General features: G+C 38.8%; 1 protein-coding gene across 3 annotated transcripts in view; it reads left to right on the forward strand.

The window, feature by feature from the left end:
- The window catches only part of LOC122548912 (protein NDRG1-like), a 68,809-nt gene extending 45,925 nt beyond the window's left edge, over window positions 1–22,884 (forward strand). For all 3 annotated transcript variants that reach the window (XM_043687877.1, XM_043687879.1, XM_043687878.1), the window contains 7 exons: window positions 4,114–4,217; window positions 10,357–10,431; window positions 11,249–11,300; window positions 13,028–13,075; window positions 20,442–20,477; window positions 21,142–21,193; window positions 21,302–22,884. In XM_043687877.1, the coding sequence (XP_043543812.1) occupies window positions 4,114–4,217; window positions 10,357–10,431; window positions 11,249–11,300; window positions 13,028–13,075; window positions 20,442–20,477; window positions 21,142–21,193; window positions 21,302–21,516 (582 nt within the window). In that variant the 3' untranslated portion in view covers window positions 21,517–22,884. The remainder of the gene's footprint in view (window positions 1–4,113; window positions 4,218–10,356; window positions 10,432–11,248; window positions 11,301–13,027; window positions 13,076–20,441; window positions 20,478–21,141; window positions 21,194–21,301) is intronic.
- The last annotated feature ends 3,835 nt before the right edge of the window (window positions 22,885–26,719 follow it).

Consider the following 26,719-nt stretch of genomic DNA (forward strand, 5'->3'; position numbering starts at 1 on the left):
TTCTGTATGGTTTTTTTTTTGCCCTCCATTCCTTTCTCACTTTTTTCCCCCTCTTGTTTGCAGAGGTGTCCAAGTGAAACCTGCATGCTGACAGTATATTCAGATTTTGGCCAGAACTATTTGGCTTTGGACCCTGTGTGCTGTTGATTCAGATGTGTATTCAATAACTGAATACTAAAAGAAAATAGTTTATTGGCAGCTGCCACTCCAAAGTTCTTAACCGCAAACTTATGTAACAATTGTGGTTAATGGCAGTTGACTGAAGAGAAAAATCTTAGAGCAGCACCAAGACACTTGCTACAGAATTCATGAAGCATTGTTAATGGCCCAACCATGTTTAACTGATTCTTTAATGACCTCTGGCCAGGAATTGCTGATTTTCATTTTTGTGCATACGTTTGCATGATCACAAGGCAACACTTATCAAGAGATCAAGAAACATACAGCTTGTGGTGATTAGGTTAGGTTTGATTCCCTAGAGTATGGAAACAGGCCTTTCGGCCCAACAAGTCCACACCAGCCTGCCGAAGAGTAACCGTCCCAGACCCCTTCACCCTCTTTACCTCTGACTAATGCAGCAACACTGAGTAATTTAACATGACCGATTCACCTAACTTGCACATTTTTTGGATGGTGGGAGGAAACTGGAGTACACAGACTCTGGGAGAATGTGCAAACTCAACAGTTGCCCAAGGTGGGAATCAAACCCAGGTCCCTGACGCTGAGGCAGCAGTGCTAACCACTGAGCCACCCTGCTGCCTAGTGATAAGTTGTAAGTTGCAATTTCAGTTATAATCAAGTTCTAACCCCACCCTGTTCTACACTGGTATTGCCATAGTAGAGATTCCTGCCTCAATATATTGGCAATACCCACTAGCCAGCAACTTGGATTGGACAGAACAACACTCGTGCAGGACAAAGTACTTAAATGTATGCCCACTTCATTGTTATATTCCCAACCCAAGTAAGTCCTCTGTTATGAATGCCTAGCTACTCAGACATATTTAGAATAGAGAATTTAACATAATTTGCAACTGAAAATTATTATCTTACGTGCCTCTATCATTGGAGTACACCATCTACAGCATGTGTGCTGCAGGATGTCAAAACAGTAACTTTTAAAGTTGCTTCTGTGTTTTGCTGCCTTGTGATGTCTATCACTAGATTCAAAGTGGCAATGCTGTGTGAATTACACATCATATTGCACATTTTCCTTACTTGTGGGTATCCAATCCTGTTTTGTCATGTTTTCTGTTACCATACCTAGCATCTTTATCGTTTTAGTAAAGAAATGCTTTAACGAGATCAAAGCATTTGAAGGGCTTTAGGCACTTTTTGTAGTAGGGTGTGGGAAAGGATGCATGCAAAATTAGTAATACTAATCAACTAGTATTTAATCGTTTTTGCCAAAGTAAGGTTTGATCTTGGATAGTTAGGATTCCTTTGTCAGAGGGAGATCATGTCTAACAAATCTAATTGAATTTTTGAAGGTGACCAAGTGTGTGAATCAGGGAATTGGATGTGAAATTCAGCCAAGCCTTTGACAACATCCTATATGGGAGCCACTAACAGTCTCCATTAACAGCTAATCACTCTCCTCTCCTAGTCAGTTTGTTATCACTCTCTGTTCAATTGTTCTTCTCTCTTTGATCTATCCCCACGTTTCATTTACTCCTTACCCCTCCATCCTATCTTTTTTACATATAAACCAACATTTTTCCAGCTACCATCAGTTCTGAGGAAGGGTTACAGGATTTAAAACATAAATCAGAACTAATCTTCAGCGATGCTGCCAGACATTGAGCTTTTCCAGCAATGACTTTGTTTTTGTTTCATGCATGGGAGAACCTCTTGAAGGGAAAAGCACCAGGTATCAAGGATAACTTGGCAAGTTGCATCCAAAATTGGTTTAATGGTAGAAAGCTGTCCACAGGGACAGATTAGTCTAATTATACACTGGCTGAGGTTACCATGAAGGTCCACTCCACTTTCTCGCCTTGCCTGAGATATGGTGACACTCGGACATTTTTTAGAATGTGTGGGCATGGTATGACTCCCTAGTTGGTTGACAATGAGGAAGTTATTGGGTACCAAGATGATATAAAAGTATGGTCAGATAAACAGCAGATAGGATTTAACCCTGATAAGGTACTTCCCTGCTATCCAGTTTCTTCCAATGAACAGTAGGACACAAGGAAGAATCGAGGAATCTTGGGATGCTTGTCCATAGACTGCAAGACCAGTTTGTAGGATAGTTAAGAAGGCGCAGAGATTCTTGTCTTTAGTTGTGGCAGAGATTAAAAACTGTCTGAGCTGTACAGGACATTTAGTGAGACTACGTAGACCCATTGTACAGCATGAAACTGACCTTTCGGTCCAACTCGTCCATGCCGACCAGATCTGGAGCACTCTGCGCAGTTCTGGTCTCTACACTAGAAGAATGGTGTGACTGCAGTGGAGGAAGTGCAGAGGAGATTCATCAGGATGTTGCCTGGGATGGAGCAGTTTAGCTATGAAGACAGAATGGATAAGTTCAGGTTGTTTACTTTAGAGCAGAGAAGCCCAAGAAGGGACTTGTTTCAGGTCATAGTCATAGAGACCTACAGCACAGCAAAAGGCCCTTTGTTTTGGACTGAAAATGCAATGGACTAATCACCTAACTATTCTAACTTCATTTTGCAGCACTTTGCCCAGAGCCTTGTTTATATACCTTGGTATTGCAAGTCACCTCTAAATACATACAGAATTCTGCATTTCCACCACTTTTCTCTGGGTGAGTTTATTCTCACTCCTCAATCCTCTTTCCCCTTGGGCTAAATCTATGTCACTTCATTATTGATTTCTCCACTGAGGGGAAGATTTCATTTCAGTCCACTCTTAATGCCCCTCAATTTTACACCTCAATCAGTACTGCGCTTTCCCATGGAGAAAGTGAGGACTGTAGATGCTGGAGATCAGAGCTGAAAATGAGTTGCTGGAAAAGTGCAGCAGGTCAGGCAGCATCCAAAGAGCAGGAGAATCGACATTTTGGGCATGAGCCCCTATTCAGGAATGTAGAAGAAGGGCTCATGCCCAAAACGTCTTCTCCTGCTCCTTGGATGCTGCCTGACCTGCACCTTCCCATACCCACCACCATCTTTTCTATAAAGAAAACCACTCTTGGCTGTCGGCGCTCTTACATGCAACACTCCAACACTTGCAACATCTTAGTAAATCTCCTCTGCACCCTCCAGGTCTGTCATATCCCTCCTATAATGTGGATTCCAGACTGCACTGCATGCCTAATTAACACCTTGTGCAGTTCCAGCATAAATGCTGTCTCTGATCATAAAAGCAAGTATACTATTTGGCTTAAAATTTGAGGGGCATGATGAATAAAAAACATCTATTCCCTCTTTGTTAAATAGTCAATCACCAGAATACATAACCTCTTGCCTTTAAGATTTAGTCGTGATTTTAAGGAATTGCTTTTCATGAAGTGGCAGGAATCTGGAAAGCTCAGTGGGAAATCTCTTAACCTTTTAAGCTTTCATCCAAGTACTTTTTAATCTTGTAACATTAAGACTGTAGATCAATTGCTGGAAAGTGGGACTAGCATAGTTTTAGGTGTCGGAGGGATAGAAGTGTCTTTGCTTTACTATACTAATCTGATACCTGATGTTGACAATGTTACATAGTCCCAACAACAATTTGACAAAAGGCTTGCAGGTAATTTCTATAAAATAAAATGAAAGATAGTCATTGTCTTTTAGATATGAATGTTGTGAAATGTCTGTCAAAATTGCCAATGATGTTTGTTAAGATTTTAGCAACTCTAATTTATTTTAAAAGTAACATACTATAAATGTTGGAAACAGAATGGAAAATATTGGAAATCTTGCATCATTTGTGGAGACAAAGATTTCTGTAGGTAATGCAGCCAAACCTGCTGAACACTTGAAAACCAAATTTTTCTGAAAGTTTGTTACATTTTAAATAACTTATTTTTATATACAAGTTTGTCAATCTACTTTCACAAACCATTCTTTACCTCTTGACTGAGATTGATTAAACTACTTCTGTGATTTGATTTTTGCAGTTACCATTATTTAATATATTTGCAATCTGTTTTAGGATGAAATACATTCGAACCCTGAGTTGATCCAGATGTATCGTGCTCACATTACTTCTGAGATTAATCACAACAACTTGCAACTTTTTGTTGATTCATATAACAGGTAAAGTAGTACTGGATTCCTATTTCAATTTTTGGTCAATTAATTATGACCTAGGTAAAGGCTCTATACTGTGAAGCACAGTAAAACACTTTTTTTTTAAAATTCAAGCGCATTCACAACTTGATTTCAGTAAGGCAGCAGTTGTAGCATAACCATAGGCCCCTCAGGTTCCTTTTGAGCGAGAAAAGTGTTTCTTTACATTTTATAGTAAGTCACGAAAAGCATCCTTCAAAAGGAACTTGTGCATTACAATCACCAAGGGGGGAAAAGTACGAGGAAAATTTTAAAAAAGGGACTAAACTGATGCAAGTCTTCCATCCAATGTCCTGCATCCTCTGATCATAAAGGAGTGGCTTAAAGACTGCAAGTGAATTCTGTTGTAATGCTTAACACTTTGCTAGTTTCTAGAGAATTGGCAAATTAGAAGAAAACAAATTTAAGATCATTATTAGAGGAAACAAGCCAATTATTCTAAATATGACATTGCCAAAATGATAGGTATTTTAGAAAACAATATCATGGAGAACCTGGATAGGTTTTTGAAAGGGAGATGGCGTTTCACCAATTTATTAACCCTTTTTTTAATATTTGGAATGTGTAAAAGGTAACCAGAAATGTCATGTATTTGAATTTGTAAAAGTTACTTTACAAAATGTGAACTCATGAGAATTGGGGTGGTTTATATTAGGATGGGTGATTGATTTAACGGAAGCAGAGGTTGGAATAAGCGAATAAGATTCTGGTTGGAATACTCTGCTGTTCACTATTTACAATTTATTCATGGCTTGGATGAAGGGATTGACCACTGTAACCATTATTCGCAAACTATTCAAAGTCTACAAAGGGATTTAGATAACTTCAAGAACCATGGTTGCTAGAAATCTAAAACTAATTCTTGAGCAAACTTGGCAGGTCTGGCAGTCTGTGGACAAAATACTAACACTTTGAGTCAAGTGACTCTTAAGAATTTTAGACTTGTAGAACCTAGGAAATGTTAGAGTCCTAAGCAGTGCATTTTTTTCAATTCATGGGATGTGGGCATTGCTAGTTGGGCAATAAATTCTGGTCCATCACTAATTCTCCTTTTTTTAAGGTAGTGGTGAGCTGCCTTGAATAGACCCAATACTGTCAGGGCTCAGATTCTAGGATTTTGATCCAGTAACTAAGAAGGAACTGTAATATTTCCAAATAAAGATAGTGTGCAGCTTGAATGGGAGTTTGCAGAAAATGGAATTGTCTGGCAACTGCCTCCTTTAAAACTCTCGAATGTAAAATGTCAAGTCCTGGGATGTTTTGATTTAATGGATTAAATTTCTCCAATACTCTTTTTCGGGGAAAAAAAAAACCCACCTACTTCACTCTTACTAGGCCCTCGGCTACCTTCTATTTCTAGCAGTAATTTATCTTCTGATGTCAGGCTTCACAGTAGTACAGTTTTCCCTTCATTTTTGGGGATTTGGTAGGGGTTGGGTATTAAGCATTTGGTTAAACTCACCAGGTGAGATTGTCTCCTACATTTAGTGTCCAGCCACCCTCTTTGATGTCATGTAGTTGGAAGTCTAAAGCAGAGAAAACACCCTCTTTGGTTCATCAAGGCAACGCCAGTGAAAATTACTTCCTTTGGCCCAGAGCCTCTTTATGCTTTAGCATCACAAGTGTACATATAAATAAACTATTATGGGAGTTTTGGCTCTACCTAATTTACCAGGCAATGAGCTCAGTTTCCTACCACTTCTTGCTCTTTCCTGTTTTTAAATTTGGGTCATTTAAACTGCTCAGCAGGTCTGGCATCTGGAGAGAAATCAAAGTCCTTTTTATGGGCCAAGTGACCCACCCTCAGGACTGTTGACTCTGATTTCTCTCCCCAGATGCTGCCAGACCGGCAGAACTTTTCCAGCAATATCTGTTTTTGTTCCTGATGTACAGCATCTGAATTTCTTGTGGTTTTATCCTGGTAAATCCCCCTCGCACCCCCCTCTCATCCCCGAGTTCCACACCATTGTCTAACTGTGACCTAACCAAATTTTACAGTTCTAGCATAACCTTCCCACTCTTAAACTCTACCTCAGCTAATAAAGACAAGTATCCTATATGACTCAGCAAATTTGTCTACCTGTCCTACTGCCTTTTAAAGGGTTAGAATGTGTGTACAATCCTTCTAATCCTCTGTGCTCCCCAGGGTCCTACCATTCATCATGTATTCCCTTGCTTGTTGTCCTGCCCAAATGTAGTACTTATCCAAATTGATTTCTGTTTGTCACTGATCAGTGGCAATCTGGTCTGTCTATTCTCCTTTTTTAATATAAGGTTATCCTCTTCACTCTTTGCCACCTCAATAATTTTCCTATCATCTGGGAACTGATTAATCTTCATACATTCAAGTCTATATGTGTACACAAAGCAACACTGTTCCCTGTGGAACCACACTGGGCACAGGCTTCCAATCACAAGATCCCTCTTCCATCTCCCTCTTTCTGCATGGTCAATTCTGGATCGAATTAACCAAGTTTGTTTGGATCCCATGGCTCTTGTGACCAGTCTCCCTTGAACTTCAAATAGATTGTCCAATGCCTTCCCCTCTACCCTGGTCACTTCTTCTTCTTTGAAAAATTTAATCGAGTTGATTAACAAAACCATGCTGACTTTTTTTTTTAATCTGCATTTGGAAATGCAGATTAATTCTGTCACGTTTTCCCTTTTTCTCATGAACATCAATGCACAGTATTCATTTAGAATCCTCCTGATCTTTGGCTCCACACACCAGTTACCACTGATATCCTTAATGAGCCCTTTCCTTTCTATTGTTGCCCTTTTACCATTTAAAGTATTTGTAAAATGGATTTTCCTTTTTTACACTCTTCTTTCCTGTTCATTTTTGCCCCCTCCTAGTTTCCTGGTTTTAAGTTTGCCAATACTGTGTTCCACTAGAGCTTTGGCAGTATGTGTCACAAGCCTTTTTCTTTAATCTTCCAATCCTGTATATCCCTTTTTGATGTCTAGGGTTCACAGGACTTAGTCCCACCCTTGTCTTTATTAGAACATTACAGCACTACTCTCCCTCATTGGTTGGTTGGAGCAGTGGGACACATACAAAGCAATTACATTTTTTTTCCTGGAAAAACTAATCTGCATTTGATCCACTCTAGCTAAATCATGCCTGATCCATATTCAAATCTGGCCTCCTGCAAGTTTAGAATGATTTAATGTCCTGCCCATCCTTGTCCTTTTTTTTCCATTGCAATCTTTAATTTAATGTAGCAGAGTTATTTATGATCAGTTTATGCAAGAGCACTTGTGCTAATACTTGGCCTCATTTACCTAAATTCTTAAGTACAGGACTGTTCCATGTCTCTTATGGCCTTCTATGTATTGGCTTTGAAGATCTCTCCTGGATGCATATTAAGAATTACACTCCTTCTAAACTAACACATTGACTATGCCAGTTAGTTTTTGGAAGTTGAAATTCCCTATTATCACTATCCTATTTAGTCTTCTGAAATTTGCCTACATATCTATTCTTCTGTTTATCTTCAACCACAATGCATTCTCAGCAATGTGATGGCTCCTCTTAGGTTTTAAGTTCTATCTGTATGGCTTCATTTGAGGAGCCTTCTAGGATGCCATCCCTCCTTACTGCTATAATTGATGCCATGATCAATATTGTGATACCCCTTTCTCTTTTACCTCCTTCCTTGTCTCCCCTGAAAACCTTATCCTGGAGTTAACAATTTCCCACCTGCCCTGGAAACAAAGTCTCAATGATCGCAATGAATTCATACCTCCATGGTTTGATTTTTGCCCTTGATTCACCTACCTCACTTGTCAGGCTCCTTACATTTAAATACCACCCAACCTTGTCAAACTCCCTTGTACCACCAGTCACCTACCTGTTTGTTTTCCCCTTGTCGGTCTTTGGCTTTTGCAGTCTCACTGCTGCATGCTGGTTTTATTCCCTAACATATCTGCTAGGGTTAGGTTAAAGTTTCCAGAAGCTCTGATACTGGATCACTGTTGCCCATGCTGGCTGTTTGTTTATACCAGCATTGGCTGATGTCTGATATCGGAAGATGATGGGAGAAGATTGTGTTGAGGCTCTCAAAGAGAAAAGGATAAGGAAGATATAGACTGTAGGGAAATAGATTATGGCACCTTGCAAAGTGTCCATATTAGAGGAGGAAGTGCTGTATTGAAACACAAAGGTGGATAAATCCCCAGGACCTGATCAGGTGTACCTAGAACTCTGGGAAGCTAGAGAAATGACTGTCTCTTGCTGAGATGTATCATCCAATAGGCACAAGTGAGAAGACTGGAAGTTGGCTAACGTGATGCCACTGTAAGAAAGATGGTAAGGACAAGCCAGGGAACTATAGACCAGTGAACCTGACGTCAGTGGTGGGCAAGTTGTTGGAGAGAATCCTGAGGGACAGGATGTACATGTATTTGAAAAAGCAAAGACTGATTAGGGATAGTCAATATGACTTTATGGGAAATAATGTCTCTCAAACTTGAGTTTTTGAAGTAACAGGATTGAGGGCAGAGTGATAGATGTCATTTATATGGACTTCAGTAAGGCAGTTTGACAGGGTTCCCCATGGGATACTGATTTAGCAAGGTTAGATCTCACTGAATGCAGGGAGAACTAGCCATTTGGATGCAGAATTGGCTCAAGGTAGAAGACTGAGGAGGGTGGTGGTGGAGGGTTGTTTTTCAGACTACAGGCCTGTGACCAGTGGAGTGCCACAAGGATCTGTGCTGGGTCCTCTACTTTTTGTCATTTACATAAATGATTTGGATGCAAGGTTTGCAAGTATAAGTGGTAAGTTTGCAGATGACTCCAAAATTGGAGGTGTAATGGACAGTGAAGAAGGTAATCTCTGATTACAATGGGATCCTGACCAGATTGGCCACTGGGCTGAGAAGTGGCAGATGGAGTTTAATTCAGATAAATGCAGGATGCTGCATTTTGGGAAAGCAAATCTCAGCAGAACTTGTACACTTAATGGTAAGGTCCTAGGGAGTGTTGCTGAACAAAGAGACCTTGGAGTGCAGGTTCATAGCTCCTTGAAAGTGGAGTCACAGGTAGATAGGATAGTGAAGAAGGCATTTGGTATGCTTTCTTTTATTGGTCAGTATTGAGTTCAGGATTTGGGAGGTCATGTCCTGTCTGTACGGGACATTGGTTAGGCCACTGTTGGAATATTGTGTGCAATTCTGGTCTCTTTCCTATCGGAAGGATGTTGTGAAACCTGAACGTGTTCAGAAAAGATTTACAAGGATTTTGCCAGGGTTGGAAGACTTGAGCTATGGGGAGAGGCTTAACAGGCTGGGGCTGTTTTCCCTGGAGTGTCGGATGCTGAGGGGTGAGCTTATAGAAGTTTACAAAATTATGGGGCATGCATAGGGTAAATAGGTAAAGTCCTTTCCCTGGGGTCAGGGAGTCCAGAACTAGAGGGCATCTGTTTAGGGTGAGGGGAAAGGTATAAAAGAGACCTATGGGGCAACTTTTTCCATGGTGGTATGTGTATGGAATGAGCTGCCAGAGGAAGTGGTGGCGACTGGTACAAATGCAACATTTAAGAGGCAGTTGGATGGGTATACGAATGGAAGCGTATGGAGGGATATGGGTGGGGTGCTGGCAGGTGGGACTATTTGGCTTGGGATATCTGGCTGGCGTGGACAGGTTGGACCAAGGGTCTGTTTCCATGTTGCACATCTGACTCTGACTCTAAATGACAGTTGTTTAATGTACAAAATAAAAGCAAATTACTGCGGATGCTGGAATCTGAAACCAAAGAGAAAATGCTAGAAAATCTCAGCAGGTCTGGCAGCATCTGTAAGGAGAGGAAAGAGCTGACGTTTTGAGTCTAACAGATCCTTTTGACAAAGGGTCATTTAGACTCAATGTCAGCTCTCTCCTCTCCTTACAGATGCTGCCAGACCTGCTGAGATTTTCCAGCATTTTCTCTTTGGTTGCTTAATGTACAGCTGGAATATCTAGAACGTGCCTGAAATGTTAATGTTTCAAACTATTGATGAGAAGCACTACAGTATACAATCAGTAAACAAGGTTTGGGAAAGATGTGTAAACTAAACAAAAGCAAGCAGTTCTGACTTTAACATGACTTTTTTTTCTTTGTAGCCGAAGAGATCTAGATGTTGAGCGCCCTCTTCCTGCAGGGCAGCACCATCACCATCACCAAGGTCTTACTTTACAGTGAGTTTTTGAATTCATTCTTGGATCCAGCATTGAATTTGGACTGTTGGATGGAAACTAGTCTATTTTGTTTTGAACTTTATGATGGTATTGAGGAAGATTTTAATGGTTGTACAAATGAAATCATCAGCTAGTTGTTAGGGAGGGGAGCATTTTTCACAAACCTGATGTACAAGTTCAGCTTGATTAATAGTTCAACCTTCAGTCAAGAAGCGAGTTGGTCATTAATTACAGCCACAGTTGTTTGGTTCATGCTAGATTCTAGGTCTTGATCTGGTAGTAAATAAGGGACTGTGGCTCCTAGTAGTAGTTATGGGGTAGTGGCTGTGATTTAGAATGGATAGAGTTGAGTAAATAAAGCTGGGGAATGAGTTGCTGGGGGTCAGGAAAGAGGTATTTGGGACTTCCATGAGCAAAACAACAAGTTGGGACCTGACTTCTGAGTGGTGCAGGTTAGTGTAGATTATAAAGATTTGGTTGAGTCTCCCCATATCAAGCTGTAATCCACCAACTTGAATTGGATGGTTGGCCTAGTATATTTAAATTTAGAACAGGACATGTTTGGGTTGGGAGTTAGGTTTCTAACTTGAGCCTATCCCCTTTAGTCCTTCCAGGAAAGCAAATGTATTTCGGTCTTTTTCTGACATGGTTTAAAATGGTCCTTTACATCTTTACATAATGCTTCTCTCTCTATCCAACTGATTGGATTGTTATTGTGGAAGTGTCTTATTGTGGAAAAGTGTCTTATTGCACTGAGTAATGGTAAAAGTCAATGATATTGACTAGTGAGTTGTGTTGATCATATTTTTGTTTGTAGGTGTCCAGCTTTGTTGGTGGTTGGAGATACCTCCCCTGCAGTGGATGCTGTGGTATGTTAAGATTGTTAATCCAATTTAAATTGATGCTTCATCATGGTGTTCAGTGAATGTTTGCTCAAACTCTCGTTAACACCTATTGCCTTGTATAACCACAATTATTGCAATTATTTGGGAGCTTTAAAGGGTTTAAATTGATTTGAGCTTGTTTTGATTCTTGGGCATTCTTCTAAAATGAAATTTCTAAACCTTGCATGTTTTTTTGTCAGCTAAATATTCAGTGTCTTTGGGAAGTGAAATGAGTTCCTTAATACTGTATGTATGCATCATTTTAATTGATCAAGAAATTTTATGCCTGAAAACTAAATGCACAATTTTTGTTTGGTTGTCTTGGAATCTGCACTGAAATTTGGATGTTTCTAATTGCATTTTATTACTTTCTGGAATAATATACTAAATTGGCCTGATTGCTTATCCTTGAATATAATCTGTAGTAAAGCCAATATGTTTTGGAATAAAAGTTATCTCAAAGACCTAAGATGTTAGAAATTCATCTTGAAATAATCCTGGTCATAAAGGTCAGCTTCAAAACATTGTCAAAAACTAAATTTTTCTCTTGGGCCATAATGTGGCAACTGTCATCAGAAAACTAAGATTTTAGATATATTGTTTCAGTCTCCACCCTGCATGTAATAAGAATTGTTGATTTGTGTACACATCCTACTTGCTGTCATTGGCACACTTGATCATTCCTGAAGAAGGGCTAATGACCGAAACGTCAATTCTGCTCCTTAGATGCTGCCTGACCTGTGTTTTTCCAGCAACACATTTTTCAGCTCTGATCTCCAGCATCTGCAGTCCTCACTTTATCACACTTGATCAGTTGTTATCCAACATTTAGAATTGGTTTTATTCTAATGACTTTGTGCTGGTCAAGATTGAAGTAGAAAATAAAGTGCCATACTTCACTGTATCAGTGACATTAACAGTTGTAAACACATTGTTCTGGAACTGCTAAATTAACTCAGTGTTTGAATTTTCAAACATCTAAACTGAAGTAGAATTGTAAGCAACTTTAGAGGCACATGCCAAGTAACCTAAACTGGAATAATGCTGAAAGGAGATTTGCTGTAATCATTAATGGGACATTCAGTAACAGACCAAAGATGAGTTAATTTGATGTGTCCTTGTCACAGAAAATTTGAGATAAATAAAATGCATTTTTCTTCCCTTCTGCTAGAGGTAACTGCATGTTTGTGACCGGATAAAGCTTGTAATGGTTCATTACAGCACTTTTTTGTATTCTTTGGCAATGTCATTATTTACTTATCCTAATTGCACATAAGTGGTGAGCTGCAGCCTTAAACATGTATAGTTCATACAGTGTAGATACACATTCAGTACTGTAAAGTGTGAGAACTGCTCCCAGGATTTTAACTCTATGAAAGAAGGAACAGTCATACTCTAAAAGTTTGGTCATCCGTGGCTGGTGGCTCAATATCAGGCTTGGGAATCGCATGTGCACATTATCTAGTGAATTAATCAGAGGACACAAGGAGTCACTACTTTCTGGGGTGGGGGGGTGGAATTGACAGAATCAACATCATTATTATATAAGTATTGTTAGAATGTTAAATGACAAAGCAGTTTCTGTCAGCATAATTAGAGCAAGCTGAAATTATGTAAAATTTATCTAAACTGGGGCTCATCTCTTGGTTAATTAAGTGATTTAGTTTCATAATCATGTAAAAGTGCTTACTGCTGAAAATATTTTCTTTCAGGTTGACTGTAATACTAAGCTTGATCCAACAAAGACTACTCTGCTAAAGGTAATGTTATGGTATTTGGCTTTAGAATACTTATGGGTATCTGAAACTTATCACCAGCAAAAGGCAAGTTTACAGGAAATCCATTGCTTACTGTTTAACCACAATGTGGATGAATTGTAGAGTCTTAAAAAAAAAATCATTCTTTGGGTCTTTTTTTAGATTGTAAAATCCACTTCGAAACCAGAGCATCTTAAGTTTGAGGTGTGTCTCAGATTTAGAAATGACTGGATGAAAGAAAAAATAAAGTCTTTCAGAAATGCAAATGAATTAATGTTCTTGTGATTACTGCAGAATTTTGAGATTGAACCTGGCACTTGGCTGCAGAATGCTCTTATTCAATTTTGATCTGCTCTATTTTATAGTGCACAGATATCCAAGATCAGTGCACGTAGTGAACCTGCTTGTGCAGGTCTCCATACTTAAGTGATCTGTTTATCTAATGACTTAAATTAGTATGTGGTTTTTGATAAACAATTGTCAAATGTCTCTTGATCTTATCTGTTGAAAGTAAATATTGTTCTTTGTTTTCACCACAACAAACATTGAAAAAGGAATGGAATACAAGATTTTCCCAAGCAGTATGTAACTGGGAGCTTTGAAATACACAATGTGATTCAGAAGTACAGATTCAGGTCTTAAAACCTATTCCAAAATGGTTAACCTGGTAGAGGAGATATTTGGTCAGTGCATTAATTCTGTCTTATTTGAAATGCTTTTGTTTTTGTTCTTGTATATCTGTAGTAATACACTTTCTGCCCACACTTTCAAATTGCACAGTTGTGGAGGAGCCTGACAGCCTTAAGTATGTGTTTCAGATAGCAACTGTCAGCAGTTGCTGGCATTGTGGGGAGGGCTGACTTTTCATGTTGCAACATAGCAATAGAAGCCATGGAGAATGTGATGGATTCATGACATGTGTTTTTAAAACATCCTTAACATTTGCAACATTTTAATTTAGTTCTAAAAGGTACCAGATTGTTTGTATACAATGTCAGACATTTGGATGAGGCTCTTAGGAATTCTGAGGTGAATAGTGCTGTGGTCTAGGAGAGAAAGGCACCTAGCTTTCTTTTCTGATTATAAGCAGAAAAGCAAACATGGCAAATAAAGGCAAAATTCTGCAGATACTGGAAATGTGAAATAAACATGAAACACCTGAAGAAACAGCAATTGTAGCAGCATCTATGGGTAAAGAAAGTTAATGTTGAGTCCATTACAACAACCACCTCAAATGAACGAAATGTTTTAAAATTTGTTTTCTCTCTGCAGAGGCTGCAATAGCTGCTGACTTTTATTCAGCATTTTCTGTGCATACCAAACTGTTTCCCTTATGAGAAAACCATAGCTTGTTTAAAAACACAATTCCAGTATATGGATTATTTTTCAGAGGAATAAGGATACCAGAGTAACAGCAGCAGTTGTGGTAGTAATTAGTGCAGCTTAGGTTGCTGAACATCAGTGCAAGAGAATTACCAGAAACAAAAGGATATGAAAGAACAGCTTAAACATATTTTAAGTAGTGAGCTGTTAGCAGTTTAAGGGTCTCATAAAGAGACGTTCACTTACTGTTAGTGCAGAAGTTTGCCATAAAGAACCAACTATAATCCCAAGATGAACAAAACTTTAAAGTTGTAACAGGATGATCTTTCTCTAAGGTTTAAATATCTCTAATGATTGAAATATTAGAAATCTCTATCCTCTTAGTTTCAATGAGTTATTTTAAAGCCTAAAACAATATCTTGCACCACAAGGAGAAAAACAGAGGGGGGGAAAAAACCCGAAAAGAACTGCCGTTCCTAGAAATTTGCAACAAAAACAAATGCAAGTTCCAATTGCTGGAAAATCTCTGCACATCTGGCAGCATCTGCAGAGAAAGCAGTTAATGTTTCAGGTCCGGTGACTCTTCAGAACAAACATTATTTCAATACACAAAAGTTCTTTTGTTTTTGAAAGCAGCCTTTTGTGAATATATGCAAACACTGTACAAGGACTTTAAGAACTCGGAGCAACGTTGTGATGCCTGCTCCACTGACCATAAATCACCCAGTTTGGGTGGAGTTAAAGTGAAGAGAGAAACACTGGGACAACTGGGCAAAAGTCTAAAATCTAGCCATGTGAATATTACAATCACTTGCAGAGAAACAAGTGGATCAGTCTTCAGTGATTACAGCAAAATTGGAGCCTGGTATTTCTGAATACCATGCTTTGTGTATTCGGTATGTAATCAGTTTTGTAGGAAACTCTAACTTGAAGACATATCTTGACTCTATTCTCAATCAGCCTATCGTGAACTCTCATGATATTAGTAAATTAGAAAGATGTTGACTGATTTGAGATAAAATTATTAAAGTAAAACATGGCTTATCAAGGCAGCTTTCACTCGCTGATCTGACTTGTCCAGTATCACTGGCTGTGAACTTAAGGTAAAGAATAAAGAAGGGCCGATTTTAAAGTATGATTGTTAGGGGACAAAATACATAAGGAATGGAATGATACAAGATGGTATAGGAGATGGAGAATAGCAGAGGGATAATGATTTATTGCTACATGTACCTTTTATTACAGTGAAAAGCTTTGATTTGCATGCAGTACAGGCAGGTCATACCTTATCTGTACAGCCTTGTGATTAGTCAAAATGAGGCATACAAGGTTAAGGCTGCATAGGAAGTGCACAAAAGCAAGATCAATGTTAGACTTGAAGTTGGTGAGGCCCATTCATCAGTCTAATAATGGTAGGGAAGAACCTGTTCTTTACCCTGTTTGGAACATGTTCTATCTTCTGCATGACAGAGGTTCAAAGAAGGTCCTTGATATTGGCAGTCTGTGGCAATGAAAAATAGATGGAGTCCATGGATAACCGGTTGGTTTGCGTGAGGGTCTGGGCTATGTACACCAGTTTATGTAATTTCTTATGGTCCTGGTAGTGCAGTTGCTGTACCAAGCTGTTATGCACCCAAAACACACGTTCTATGGTCTAAAAGCTGGTGAGGGTCCTTAATGGCCATGCCAAATTTCCTAAGCCTCCTAAGGAAGAGGTATTGTTGTGACACCTTCACAATTGCATCTACATGAGATACAGGACAGATTTTTGGTTGTAACTCAGGAATTTTAAGTTTTCGATGCCTTCCACTCCAACTCCATTGCTAGCATCGTGTCATCCTCCTTTTATTTCTGAAGTCAATGATTAGTTCTTTAGTTTTGCTGACATTGAGGGAGTGATTATTATCTTTGCCCCACGACGCAAGCATTCTGTCTCTTCCCTGTATTCTGAATTTGTCTGGCCTACATGTGTTGTCAGCAAACTTTTTTGTAGATTGAGTTTGTATGAAAATTGGCCACAGTGAGTGTATAGGGAGTACAGCAGGAAGCTAAGTATGCATCCAGTGGTGTGGGGTGCCAGTGTTATTGTGGAGGAGTTAATCTGTCTTCATGGATCAGGAAGCTGAGGATCCAGTTGTAGGCCTTGGAAGCTTTGAGATTAGTTTGTTTGGGATTGTGGTGTTGAAGGCAGAGCTTTAGTTAAGTAGGAGCCTAATGTAGGTATCCTTCTTTTCCTGATATTCCAGGGATGAGTGAAGGGGCTAGAGAAACTGCATCTGCTATGGATCTGTTCTACTGGTAGGCAAATTACAAGGGTTCGAGGCAGACTGAAGGGATGAAAACAATGGGATGTGGATGACCTGGGAGTGCAGAATTGGTTAAGTACACAATTTAATATCTTCCTAGTGAACAAAGAGAATTCTGCTTTTAATCACTGAAAGACTGCAAGTCTATCTGATTTATTTACACTGGCTTCTTTTTAAAGCCAGAGGATACTGTCAGCAAATAGTGCTGAATTATATGCTACAAGTTGCACTTTGGTGGTTTTATTATATTTGATTCCCAAAATATCAACAGATCCTAATCTAGTGAACAAAGAACTCAGTTTTCATAATTTTACTAAATCAGTAGTCCTGTTTAAGGTTTATAGTGGACTACATTGTTCATTTGGCATGATGGCAGAACTGTGGTGTTTGCTATCTCTTCTATGAAACTGAACATCCAGATTTTTAATGTAATTTGAAGAGTTCTAGATATTGCTGAACCAAATCCCTACTCTTCCACAAGGTGTACCATTGCATTCCCTGCAGATTGAAATTGAACTGTTGTTAACTTGCTCTTCAAAGCTTTTTTAGAGAATAACATATTTTTTAGTTCTGCATTGTTGAATGAAAGTATGGTTACTTCAAACTACAAAAACACTTGTGGGATAAAATATCCTTTCTGCTGTTTAAAGTTGCTTTGGTTGAAATTTTTTAGCTTGATATTTCATCAACGTATATATGCCCTCACATCCCACTGCTGTAAAAGAGCGAGCCTGTAACTTTCTGGTTTGGTATCAGAATTCCTGCATGTGATTTTTACACTTGCTTTAGATGTTTGACGTCATTGAATTTGGAGGTTAGTGGATGGCATCAAAACGAAACTAATGCTGAGTCACAGACCTCCCTAAATTTTTTGTGGACCAGTTTTCCAGCTCTGGTGAGCATGCTCATTTTCGATGCTAGAAACACCTTTTATAGTTGCAATATGCTGAAGATGAGGCAATAGAAAAATTGTTTAATATTCACTATTGCTTCAGTAGTTTGCAGTCATTGCTAGCATTATAAAATCTACTGGAGGTGTGCATTCAAAGCTGACTTTGAAATTGAGCATCTAGACTTTGATTTTGAATGTTTATTGGTGTAAAATAACATTGAACTGGATGAGTTTTTGGGCTGCTCTTTAAATTATACTTTGTAAATCCTTTTAAAGGATTTACAGCTTTCAAGAGCATCTTGAATTACTTTATTTGGATGTCAGGATACAACTGAGCTGTATATATGAACTCTTGTTAGGATATCTGTATTAGAGCTAGTTTATGTCTAATGTTTTTAACCCAAATCCACTTGTCAATCGTAAATATAGACAACATGCAGAAGGTTTAAAAGTATTTTGGCTGCTAAAATAGTCTCTGGTGGCTTGACTGGCATATGTTCTCCAATTCTTTTATCAAACAGCACATGCCTATTATGTCCAAGATTGCTATTAAAATTTATGGAAGCTTGCAATTGTATCATGGCATTTTAATGCCAGTTGCAGTTATTTCTTTTTGCAGAGATAATCTATATAATGTTACTTAACACACTAAGGATTATTTTTCAGTCTCAAAAGTAGTTGAGTGCTTCTAATAACTTATTCAATTGTCAGTACTGATTATAAATTTTCAAAGTTCATTCCATTGCAAATCTGAAAAGTAATTTTTTTGGTTTTTTTTTTAATGGGGAGCTCAAGGATAGTACTCCATTAAACAGTTTGTAATGTACATGGCTGGGAGAGTTAAAACCAGCAAACCCTAAAGTTGACTGGGAGGAAAGAGTATGCTAGCTAGGAAATTTTTGTTTTTAATTACTTCAGTTTTTAAAAGTGGGAATTAGCTGAAATAAATGACCCTTTTGAGGTGGAGAAAGGAATGTGAAAATGATTGTTTGAAATTGAGACCAATGGCAAAAGGAATGCTCTCCGGATTGAAGGAAATCTGGCAAATTGGAACCACAGTTGGCTGAGTGGCACAAAACCGGATGATAGTTTGTGGGTTTTTTCTAACTAGAAGTCAATATCCAGCAGGGCTGCACAAGAGGCAGTATTGGAGAGGGCCTTCCTATTTGTTTTCTTTTTTAAAACCTATATAAGCAATTTAGCATTTGAATGTAGACTGACCAAAAAGTTCAGATAGCACCTCACCAGTTTTCATACTAAATAGGGAGGAGAGTTGCCTGAGATTACAGTTGACTGTAGGCAGGCTGGTCAAATCAGCTGATCAGTGGCAAATGGAATTCAGAGTGCAGTGATTCATGGGGGAAAGTCAATCAAGAATCAGAGGGAACTTGGTCTGCATGTACGTTGGTCCTTTAAGGTTTCGGGATAAGTGGATAAAGTGATTAAGAAGCTATATAAATTTTTAATTAGCTGAGGTGTAGAGTTTAGGAGCAGGAACATTCCGCTGGAACTGTATAAAACATTGGTTAGGTCACAGCTACTATGGTTCTGCAATCCACATTAGAGAAAGGATGTGTGTACTGGAGAGGGTACAAAAAATCTTTGCAAGGATATCCTGAGCAGGAGAGTTTTTTTTTTATGAAGTGTTTGACAGACTGGAGTTATATTCCTTAAGCAGATGAGTTTTGAGGAGACATGATTGAAGGTGTATAAAATTGAGGGACATAGGATACATAGAAATATTTCCCCATGATGGAGCAGTCCATGACTGGGGCATAAACTTTAAGGGCAGGCAATTTAGAGGTGACTAGGAAATTATTTCACTCAAAGGGTGAATCTAGATCTTGTTGCATATAAAGTGTGGTAGAGGCAGCAACCCTCAACATGCAAGTATTTGTGTCACTTGGGATGCCAAGACATACAAGGTTGAGCTAAGCACAGGAAAAGGTGAATAGAATAGTTTTTCACTTGTGGACATATTGGGCCTCAGGACCTTTTTTTTCTGTGCTGTGGTCTTCTGACTAATATTAGCAAAGAAATATTAAACTTACTAAATCTAAAGGTAACAGTTGCCATCGTGGCCTACATCCTAAGAGGTAGTGATAGCTACAAGGATTATGGATACATGATCAGGATTTTCCAATGTTCTCTATATTCTAGAACAGTCCTAGACAGTTGGAAGTTGGTAAATGTAATGCTGCTATTCAAGAAGGGAAGGAGCAAAACTGTCAGTTGGCCTGACATGAGTCTTGTGGAAATAGAAAATTAAAAAGTTAAGACCTCTAAATATAGTGTTATGTTGATAAAGTTGTCAACATTGCATGAAAAATACATGGCATCTGAGGATTTTTATTCTAGTGAAGGATTCTTTTTGGTGTTACTGGCAATACCAGCATTTGTTCCTTTTATTCAGAATTAGCCTATAGCATTGTTTGCCAGAAAATAATATTGGCTGGGTCAGTGAATTTAAGGCTAAGGAAGACTTTAGATAGTCCTCTCTAGCTACAGGAGGCTGAAAGACAGGTCACTAGTGCATCTCCCATGATTATTAAATAGAGCAGACTCAACCCATTCCTCCTAAATCTTGTTTTTGTATAGTTATTAACATGTATGTAAAATTAATAGACAGATGGCGTTAAATGGAAAATAAAAACACTTAGTGCCTTCCACATCTCAATTCTTCAAATCTAGTTCATTTCTTTTTGCTTGTGTACAGTGCAAATAAAGTTTATTCTCCAGATATGCAAATCTCATTGAGAGAAATTACCTGTTAATCTGTTTGAGCTGTTGACCTATTAGGAATGGTGAGATGGACACTTGACTGTTTTTCTCATTTCATTTGAAATAGATGTCAGACTGTGGAGGACTGCCACAAGTTGTTCAGGTATGTTTGAAACCTGCGTAAAATCTATATGCATTAAGTATACTTTTAAGAAAATAAAATTTTATTAAATATCCTGCCATAGCCTTAACCCCACTAGCTTTGTTCCAGCCCCACAAACTTCTAACATAGTAATTTGTCTGTTTCTTGCCTCTTGACTAACCCTGACTTCTAATCACTCTACTGTTGGAAGTTATGTATTCAGTTAGCTGTGTCCTGAACTCTGAAATTTTGTCTTTCAATCTTTCTACCTATCTACTTCCCTTTCCTCCTAATTCTTAAAACGTGTCTCATTCACCAAGATTTTAGTCATCTACCTAAGGTCTTGATTCACAATAAAAGTATTGTGAATCTGCTTTTGAGACAATTTATCTCACAGGTGCAATATAGATATTAATTCTAGTTTGCCCTCCCATTGGGACTTTGTCAAAATGGCTTTGTCTCCATATCTATCTAGATAGAAGGGATTTTGGGTGGATTAGAGCAGAGCAGAGTTCTCTGAACATTCTTGCATTTGCACCCACCTTCCAAATGGAACACATTCTGGAAAAACTTGCTCCCACTCTTGCACTTTTTTTGTTCTCTTGTTTCTTGTGCTCATGAGCACAGTGGATAAAATGGAATATGAGTAACATTTTGAGTTTTCACTCCTGGTGTTTTCTTGCAGCCAGCAAAGCTTACAGAGGCTTTTAAGTACTTTGTGCAAGGAATGGGCTACAGTGAGTAGAAATAATTTTACCATCGTAAACTTGGTAGAACATTAACAGAAGATATCATTGTTTCTGGTTTACAATATATTTGTTCTTGCCCCATTCTTTAACATGTAGTGCCTGCAGCCAGCATGACCCGTCTTATGAGATCCCGTTCAGCATCAGGATCCAGCGTGGTCTCCCAAGATGGCAACAGGAGTCGTGCTCACACCGGGGAGGCATCCAAGTTTCATAGCCACCCAACTGTGGGATTGAACCAGAATGCAAATGCCAACACTAATGTGGGAGGTGTTGATAACTCTGGCCCTCAATCAGCTGAAATTTCATGTTGAGAACCTAATTTTTTTTCTTGGGATGGAGCAGAGAAAAACAAATAAGTGTAAATTGCTCTTTTTAAGGTAGTGACGTAGTGTGAATGGGCCCCTTGATTAATGAAAACCTTCACAATATCAGGATTAAAAAAAAAATGCACAAATGAAAACTTGCCTCCTTTTGTGCTTTTCCTAGAAATTGTCATAATTTAGAGTCCATGCAAAAGTTGACAGTAAAACAAATGCTGTTCTTTTGCACCTTTTTCAGGGAGCAATAGGCCTAACAACCTTTTTTTGAAAGTGCTTCCCATGAGTCATATGAAGCTAGAGTTGAATGTTAAGATGTACATAGTTTGAATAATCTTAAGAAATAAAATCTTGTTAGTTTCTGTAACTTGTCAAATTTCAATTAGTTGTTTTCCCTCCTTGTTGAATTGTTACCTTCCCTTTAATCCAGAAGCATATATATTGCTATTTTTTAAAAAATCACTAAGTATGTAGATTGATATTGCTGCTTTTTTCTGTTTTGCATAAATTTGAGTAGGCAAGTAAGGTTTGGTCCTTTTCAAAATTGAGCTAAAGTGCTTAGCACTTGTTTCATTTTTCCTGGTTATATAATCTAATTATTCTAAAATTTGCATTTATACTGTACTATAGAAATTTGTATGTTTAAATTTCTTCAAAGTTTTTTCTTTGAAGTGGCATTGTAATTTTTAACAGCCTATTTGTGCTTTTTGGAATGAACTGTTCAGAAGTATCTAATGCAAGCTACACCTAAATATTTTCCTTGCAATTGATGACAAAGGTGTAAGTCTCAGAATTTTGTTCTTAAACAGGAATTTGTTCAGGGCATTCATCCTCTTTGCACTGCACTGTCCTAAATTTGTGCAGTAGCAATTATGAATTTTGTATGATGAAAATGTGTAACCTCATCAGCATGTAACATCACTTCTGAGTCCTACGAATGTATGTTCTATCACCACTCCTGTGTAGGTGTGATCTTCAAGCATAACTGAAGGTACAAATAGCACCGAAGTGTGAAGGCCAAAAATAGGCTGTTTAGCTGTTAAACTGTTAAGTAGTTTCTGTGCTTGTGCTCCATACTAGTCTCTTCCCATCTTTCTTCATCTTGCCCTCATCTACTACCTTGCATTTAGAAACATTTTAGCAAAATTTGTAATTGGAGGCTACTAATTTAAGCATTGGCCCTGTGTCTAAATCTAAAGGTGTATTCTTTAAAAGATAAAATTTTACATTACCCTCAAGATTTTAGACACTAGATAGCATCTGCAAACAAGGTAGCGATAGTAAAATTGCTGCCCCAGTGTGATTCCTTTATTGTGGTGCTCTGAATTGCAATCCATATTAAACATTTTTATATTTACATTACAAAAGCTTGTTTGGTACATTTCTGTTGCTATTAAAACTGGATTGGTCCTCCTTGCCTTAAGATTGCTTCCAACTGGAAACATGGTCATGGTAATGCTCAGTGAAGCTACAAGTAATGAAGCATTTGCTAAAAACTTGAGTGCTAATATCTCCCTTTTTTTGGAAGACTAAGGATGTGCTGGATCTGCTAATCCAGTTTTGACTCCCAGGAAATTGGGCCCTTTCTGTTTCCCGAAACAGGAGCAATAAAATGACTAAAAAGCCCATAAGTGCAGATTTTTTTTGCTTTTTGGGTTGATGTTGAAGGATGTTGTTCTTGACGTGGTTTAAACTAATGTTGGAAAGATGAGGGGGAAATACTGCTAAGCCGTGATCTGTTTTGGGGTTATGTTAATGTTCAGGGGCTAGGTGTTTGCAACCTAATATTGACCAAAAATTTTCCTAAGATTCCTATTACTATCTGTAGATCCAGCTTAAATCCACAAGTCTTAATATTGGCTGTGACCCTTTTTTTCTTGGATCCTGCAGATGATACTAAAGTAGCTGAAATCAGTGTTTGGAAACTTGACAGTGACGTGCATATTTGTATTTATTTTGAAAATAAATTTTCAAAACCTAAACTTTGTTCTGGAACAAATGTTTGCTTTGCATTTTGTGTTCAATTTTATTCCTGATTTTAAGTGGGATTTAATATGTAAACACCAACTTGCAACTGACTGCCTGCCTGTCTTTTGTGGTTACATTACATCTTGGTGCCCCTTGGAGTGGGAGCATAGTGTCCTGTAGTATGATTTGAGGCTTCCCATAACTGGTAAAGACACTGTCAATGCACCCAGTATACAGCATTTAGTTAATTGTCACACAAACTTGCTGAATCATTGGGCAGAGGTTCAATGCATTTCTCTTGCCCACCCCCCTCCCAAAAAGTGACTTGATTTGATGAACACTTTGCTACTAGTCCTAGTAAAGCTATCAACACGTTCTGCCTCACAATATAATTAAGTAATTTGATCCAGTGGTGTGATGTCAAGGATTACATCCTGACCACTTCTGGATCATGCAGTATCTGCTTTTTGGTTGTGTAATGAATATAGTTGGTGTTTCTTAATTGGCTAGTGCTTCCTAAACTCAGCTTAATGGCCAATATTTTAAATGTCTCTCCTCAATTGGGCAGTCCACTGAACAGGCCCAAGTGTACCAAAAATTACAAAGATCAATTTAATATTCAGTCAAGTTTGTAATGTAGTTGCTATGCAGTCTTTCATCCTGTGCCAGAAAAAGGAATTTGAGGCATTGCATCTTTTCAACATCAGTTTGGGGATCTCTGCATTTCTCATTGTATATCTGGACCAGTTGGAGTTGATATTCCTTTTGTATTTTAACAAAAGTGTGTTAGGATATTGCCACAAGAGTACAGAGTAAGCAGTTACTGGAAAAGCGCAGCAGGTCAGGCAGCATCAAAGGAGAAGGAGAATTGACATTTCGGGCATATAAGCCCTTCAGGAATCCTGAAGAAGGGCTTATGCCTGAAACATTGATTCTCCTTCTCCTTTGCTGCCTGACCTGCTGGGCTTTTCCAGCAACTCATTTTTAAGCTCTGATCCCCAGCATCTGCAGTCCTCACTTTCTCCTAGAGTAAGCAGTTAAGCAATTAATCTACTTGCCAACTGAACAACATCCATTTTCTCACTATAATTCAACTGTTCTGAGGAAGAGTCACTGGATCCAAAATGTTGATGCTGCTGAGTTTTCTAGCGATTTATTTCAATTGTCTTTTAGTATTGGTATGTTTGTGTCTCATCTGATAAGTACAAGATGAAAATTAACCATAATGTCTTTTTTCTCTCGGTAAAAGTCTACGCTATACTATTCAGTGCAAATGTGAATAGGCAATCTTCTATGCCATCCGCACATTAGTGTTAATAGACATGAAGTGAATGGGCAAAAACAGCTATAGTGACTTGAATATCTGATTTGGAGGGTGGCTTGTTGGGGTGGGAGATGGTGTGGTGGGCTCAGTAGTTAGCACAGCTGCCTTACAGCACCAAGAACCCAGGTTCAATTCCACCATCTGGCAACTGTCTGTGCAGTTTGTACATTCTCCACATGTCTGAGTTTTCTTGTTCTGGTTTTCTCCCACAAACTAAAAATGTGCAGGTAAGGTGGAAAATGCACAGTTACAGGGATAGAATGGAGTGGTGGGAAGTGGATCTCTGTAGAATATTCTTCAGCGGGTCTGTGCGGATATGATCGGCCAAATGGCCGGTTTCTGCACTGTAGAGATACTGTGATTCTGGTTCTAGGATTCTGTTGACCAAATCTTTATAACCTGCTGGCATAAATCAAGACAATCACCACTTTCTTCTGGACTGAAGGTCCAGAAGTTAGGCTTTGCTCCTTTGACATCTTGGGTTGATCTTTCACATCTGTTGTCATAGTTGGTGTTGCTGCAACTAATTCAGATTTAGTCGAACATTATGACATCACCCCAATATTTCACTTCATTGTTTCTGCATATTTGTGTAACTTCACCATTTTCATAGTAAATTCTTTTCATAACTCTCCCAATATTTGTTTGTAAAGCTCACAACATAATCACATCTGATATTAGACATTGTTCCAAAATTGAATAGCATTTGCTGGATAATCCTGACTGAGGAATTCAGGATTGCAGTATGGCACAGCTACCTGTCCAGTTATGTAGATTGAGTCCTATTCTGTGCTGGCAGAACATGGACTGTGCATGTCTCAATTTAACAAAACAGGTGACTACCATTTATTTCCTATCAGAATCAGCCTTCCATATTTAAATTTAACAAGGTCTGGTTGTTAACTGTCAATCAGCATTATTGGGTGCATTCTGCATGGCAGCACTCTTTTGACCCATGAACATTCTCCTGTCATGCATTTAAAAGTTTTTCTTTGGTTTTTGTATTGTTTTGCAAAATGACCTGATGAATGCAAGAAAAAGCTCTGACAAAATTTAAAAGGCATCTGGATGGGCATATGAATAGGAAGGGTTTGGAGGGATATGGGCTGGGTGCTGGCAGATGGGACCAGATTGCATTGGGATATCTGGATGGCATGGACAAGTTGGACCTAAGGGTCTGTTTCCATACTGTACATATCTGATTCTAAGATGAAAATATCTCCTAAGACTCTATCGCACAATTGCAGATGTTTTAATTTTTTTCTGTCCATTGGTAGAAGTGGCACAGTGGTTAGCACTGCTGCCTCAGTGCTAGAGACCCAGGTTCAGTTCCCACCTCTGGCAACTGTTTGTGCGGAGTTTGCACATTTTCCCTGTCTGTCGGTTTGCTCTGGTTTCCTCCCACAGTCCAAAATGTGCCGGTTAGGTGAATTGGCCATACTAAATTGCCCATAGTGTTAGGTGAAGGAGTAAATGTAGGGAATGGGTCTGGGTGGGTCGCTCTTCAGAAGGTTGGTGTGGATTTGTTGGGTCAAAGGGCCTGTTTCCACACTAAGTCAAGTAATCTAGTTGATAGCTATGATGTAACAACACCACTGAAGCTAGGCACCAACTCGAAGACACGTCCTCCTACTGCCTCCCCTCAATCATGACTCCTTCTCCCTCCTTCCGCGCGCGTGCCCCCCCCTGCAAATCATCTCCCAGACAATACACAACCTCCCACCCACCACTTCCAACATCAGTCTGGGGACCCTGCACCGTCCAATTCTACTTCCTTCCCAAGATCCACAAGCCTGACCCCACCAGCCAACCCCTTGTCTCAGCTTGCTCCTGCCCCACCAAACCCCTCTTTACCTACGTCGATACTGTCCTATTCCTCCCTCCCTCCCTCCCTCTCTTTTTTTT

Source organism: Chiloscyllium plagiosum, chromosome 4, assembly GCF_004010195.1.
Source record: "Chiloscyllium plagiosum isolate BGI_BamShark_2017 chromosome 4, ASM401019v2, whole genome shotgun sequence".
NCBI lineage: Eukaryota > Metazoa > Chordata > Chondrichthyes > Orectolobiformes > Hemiscylliidae > Chiloscyllium > Chiloscyllium plagiosum.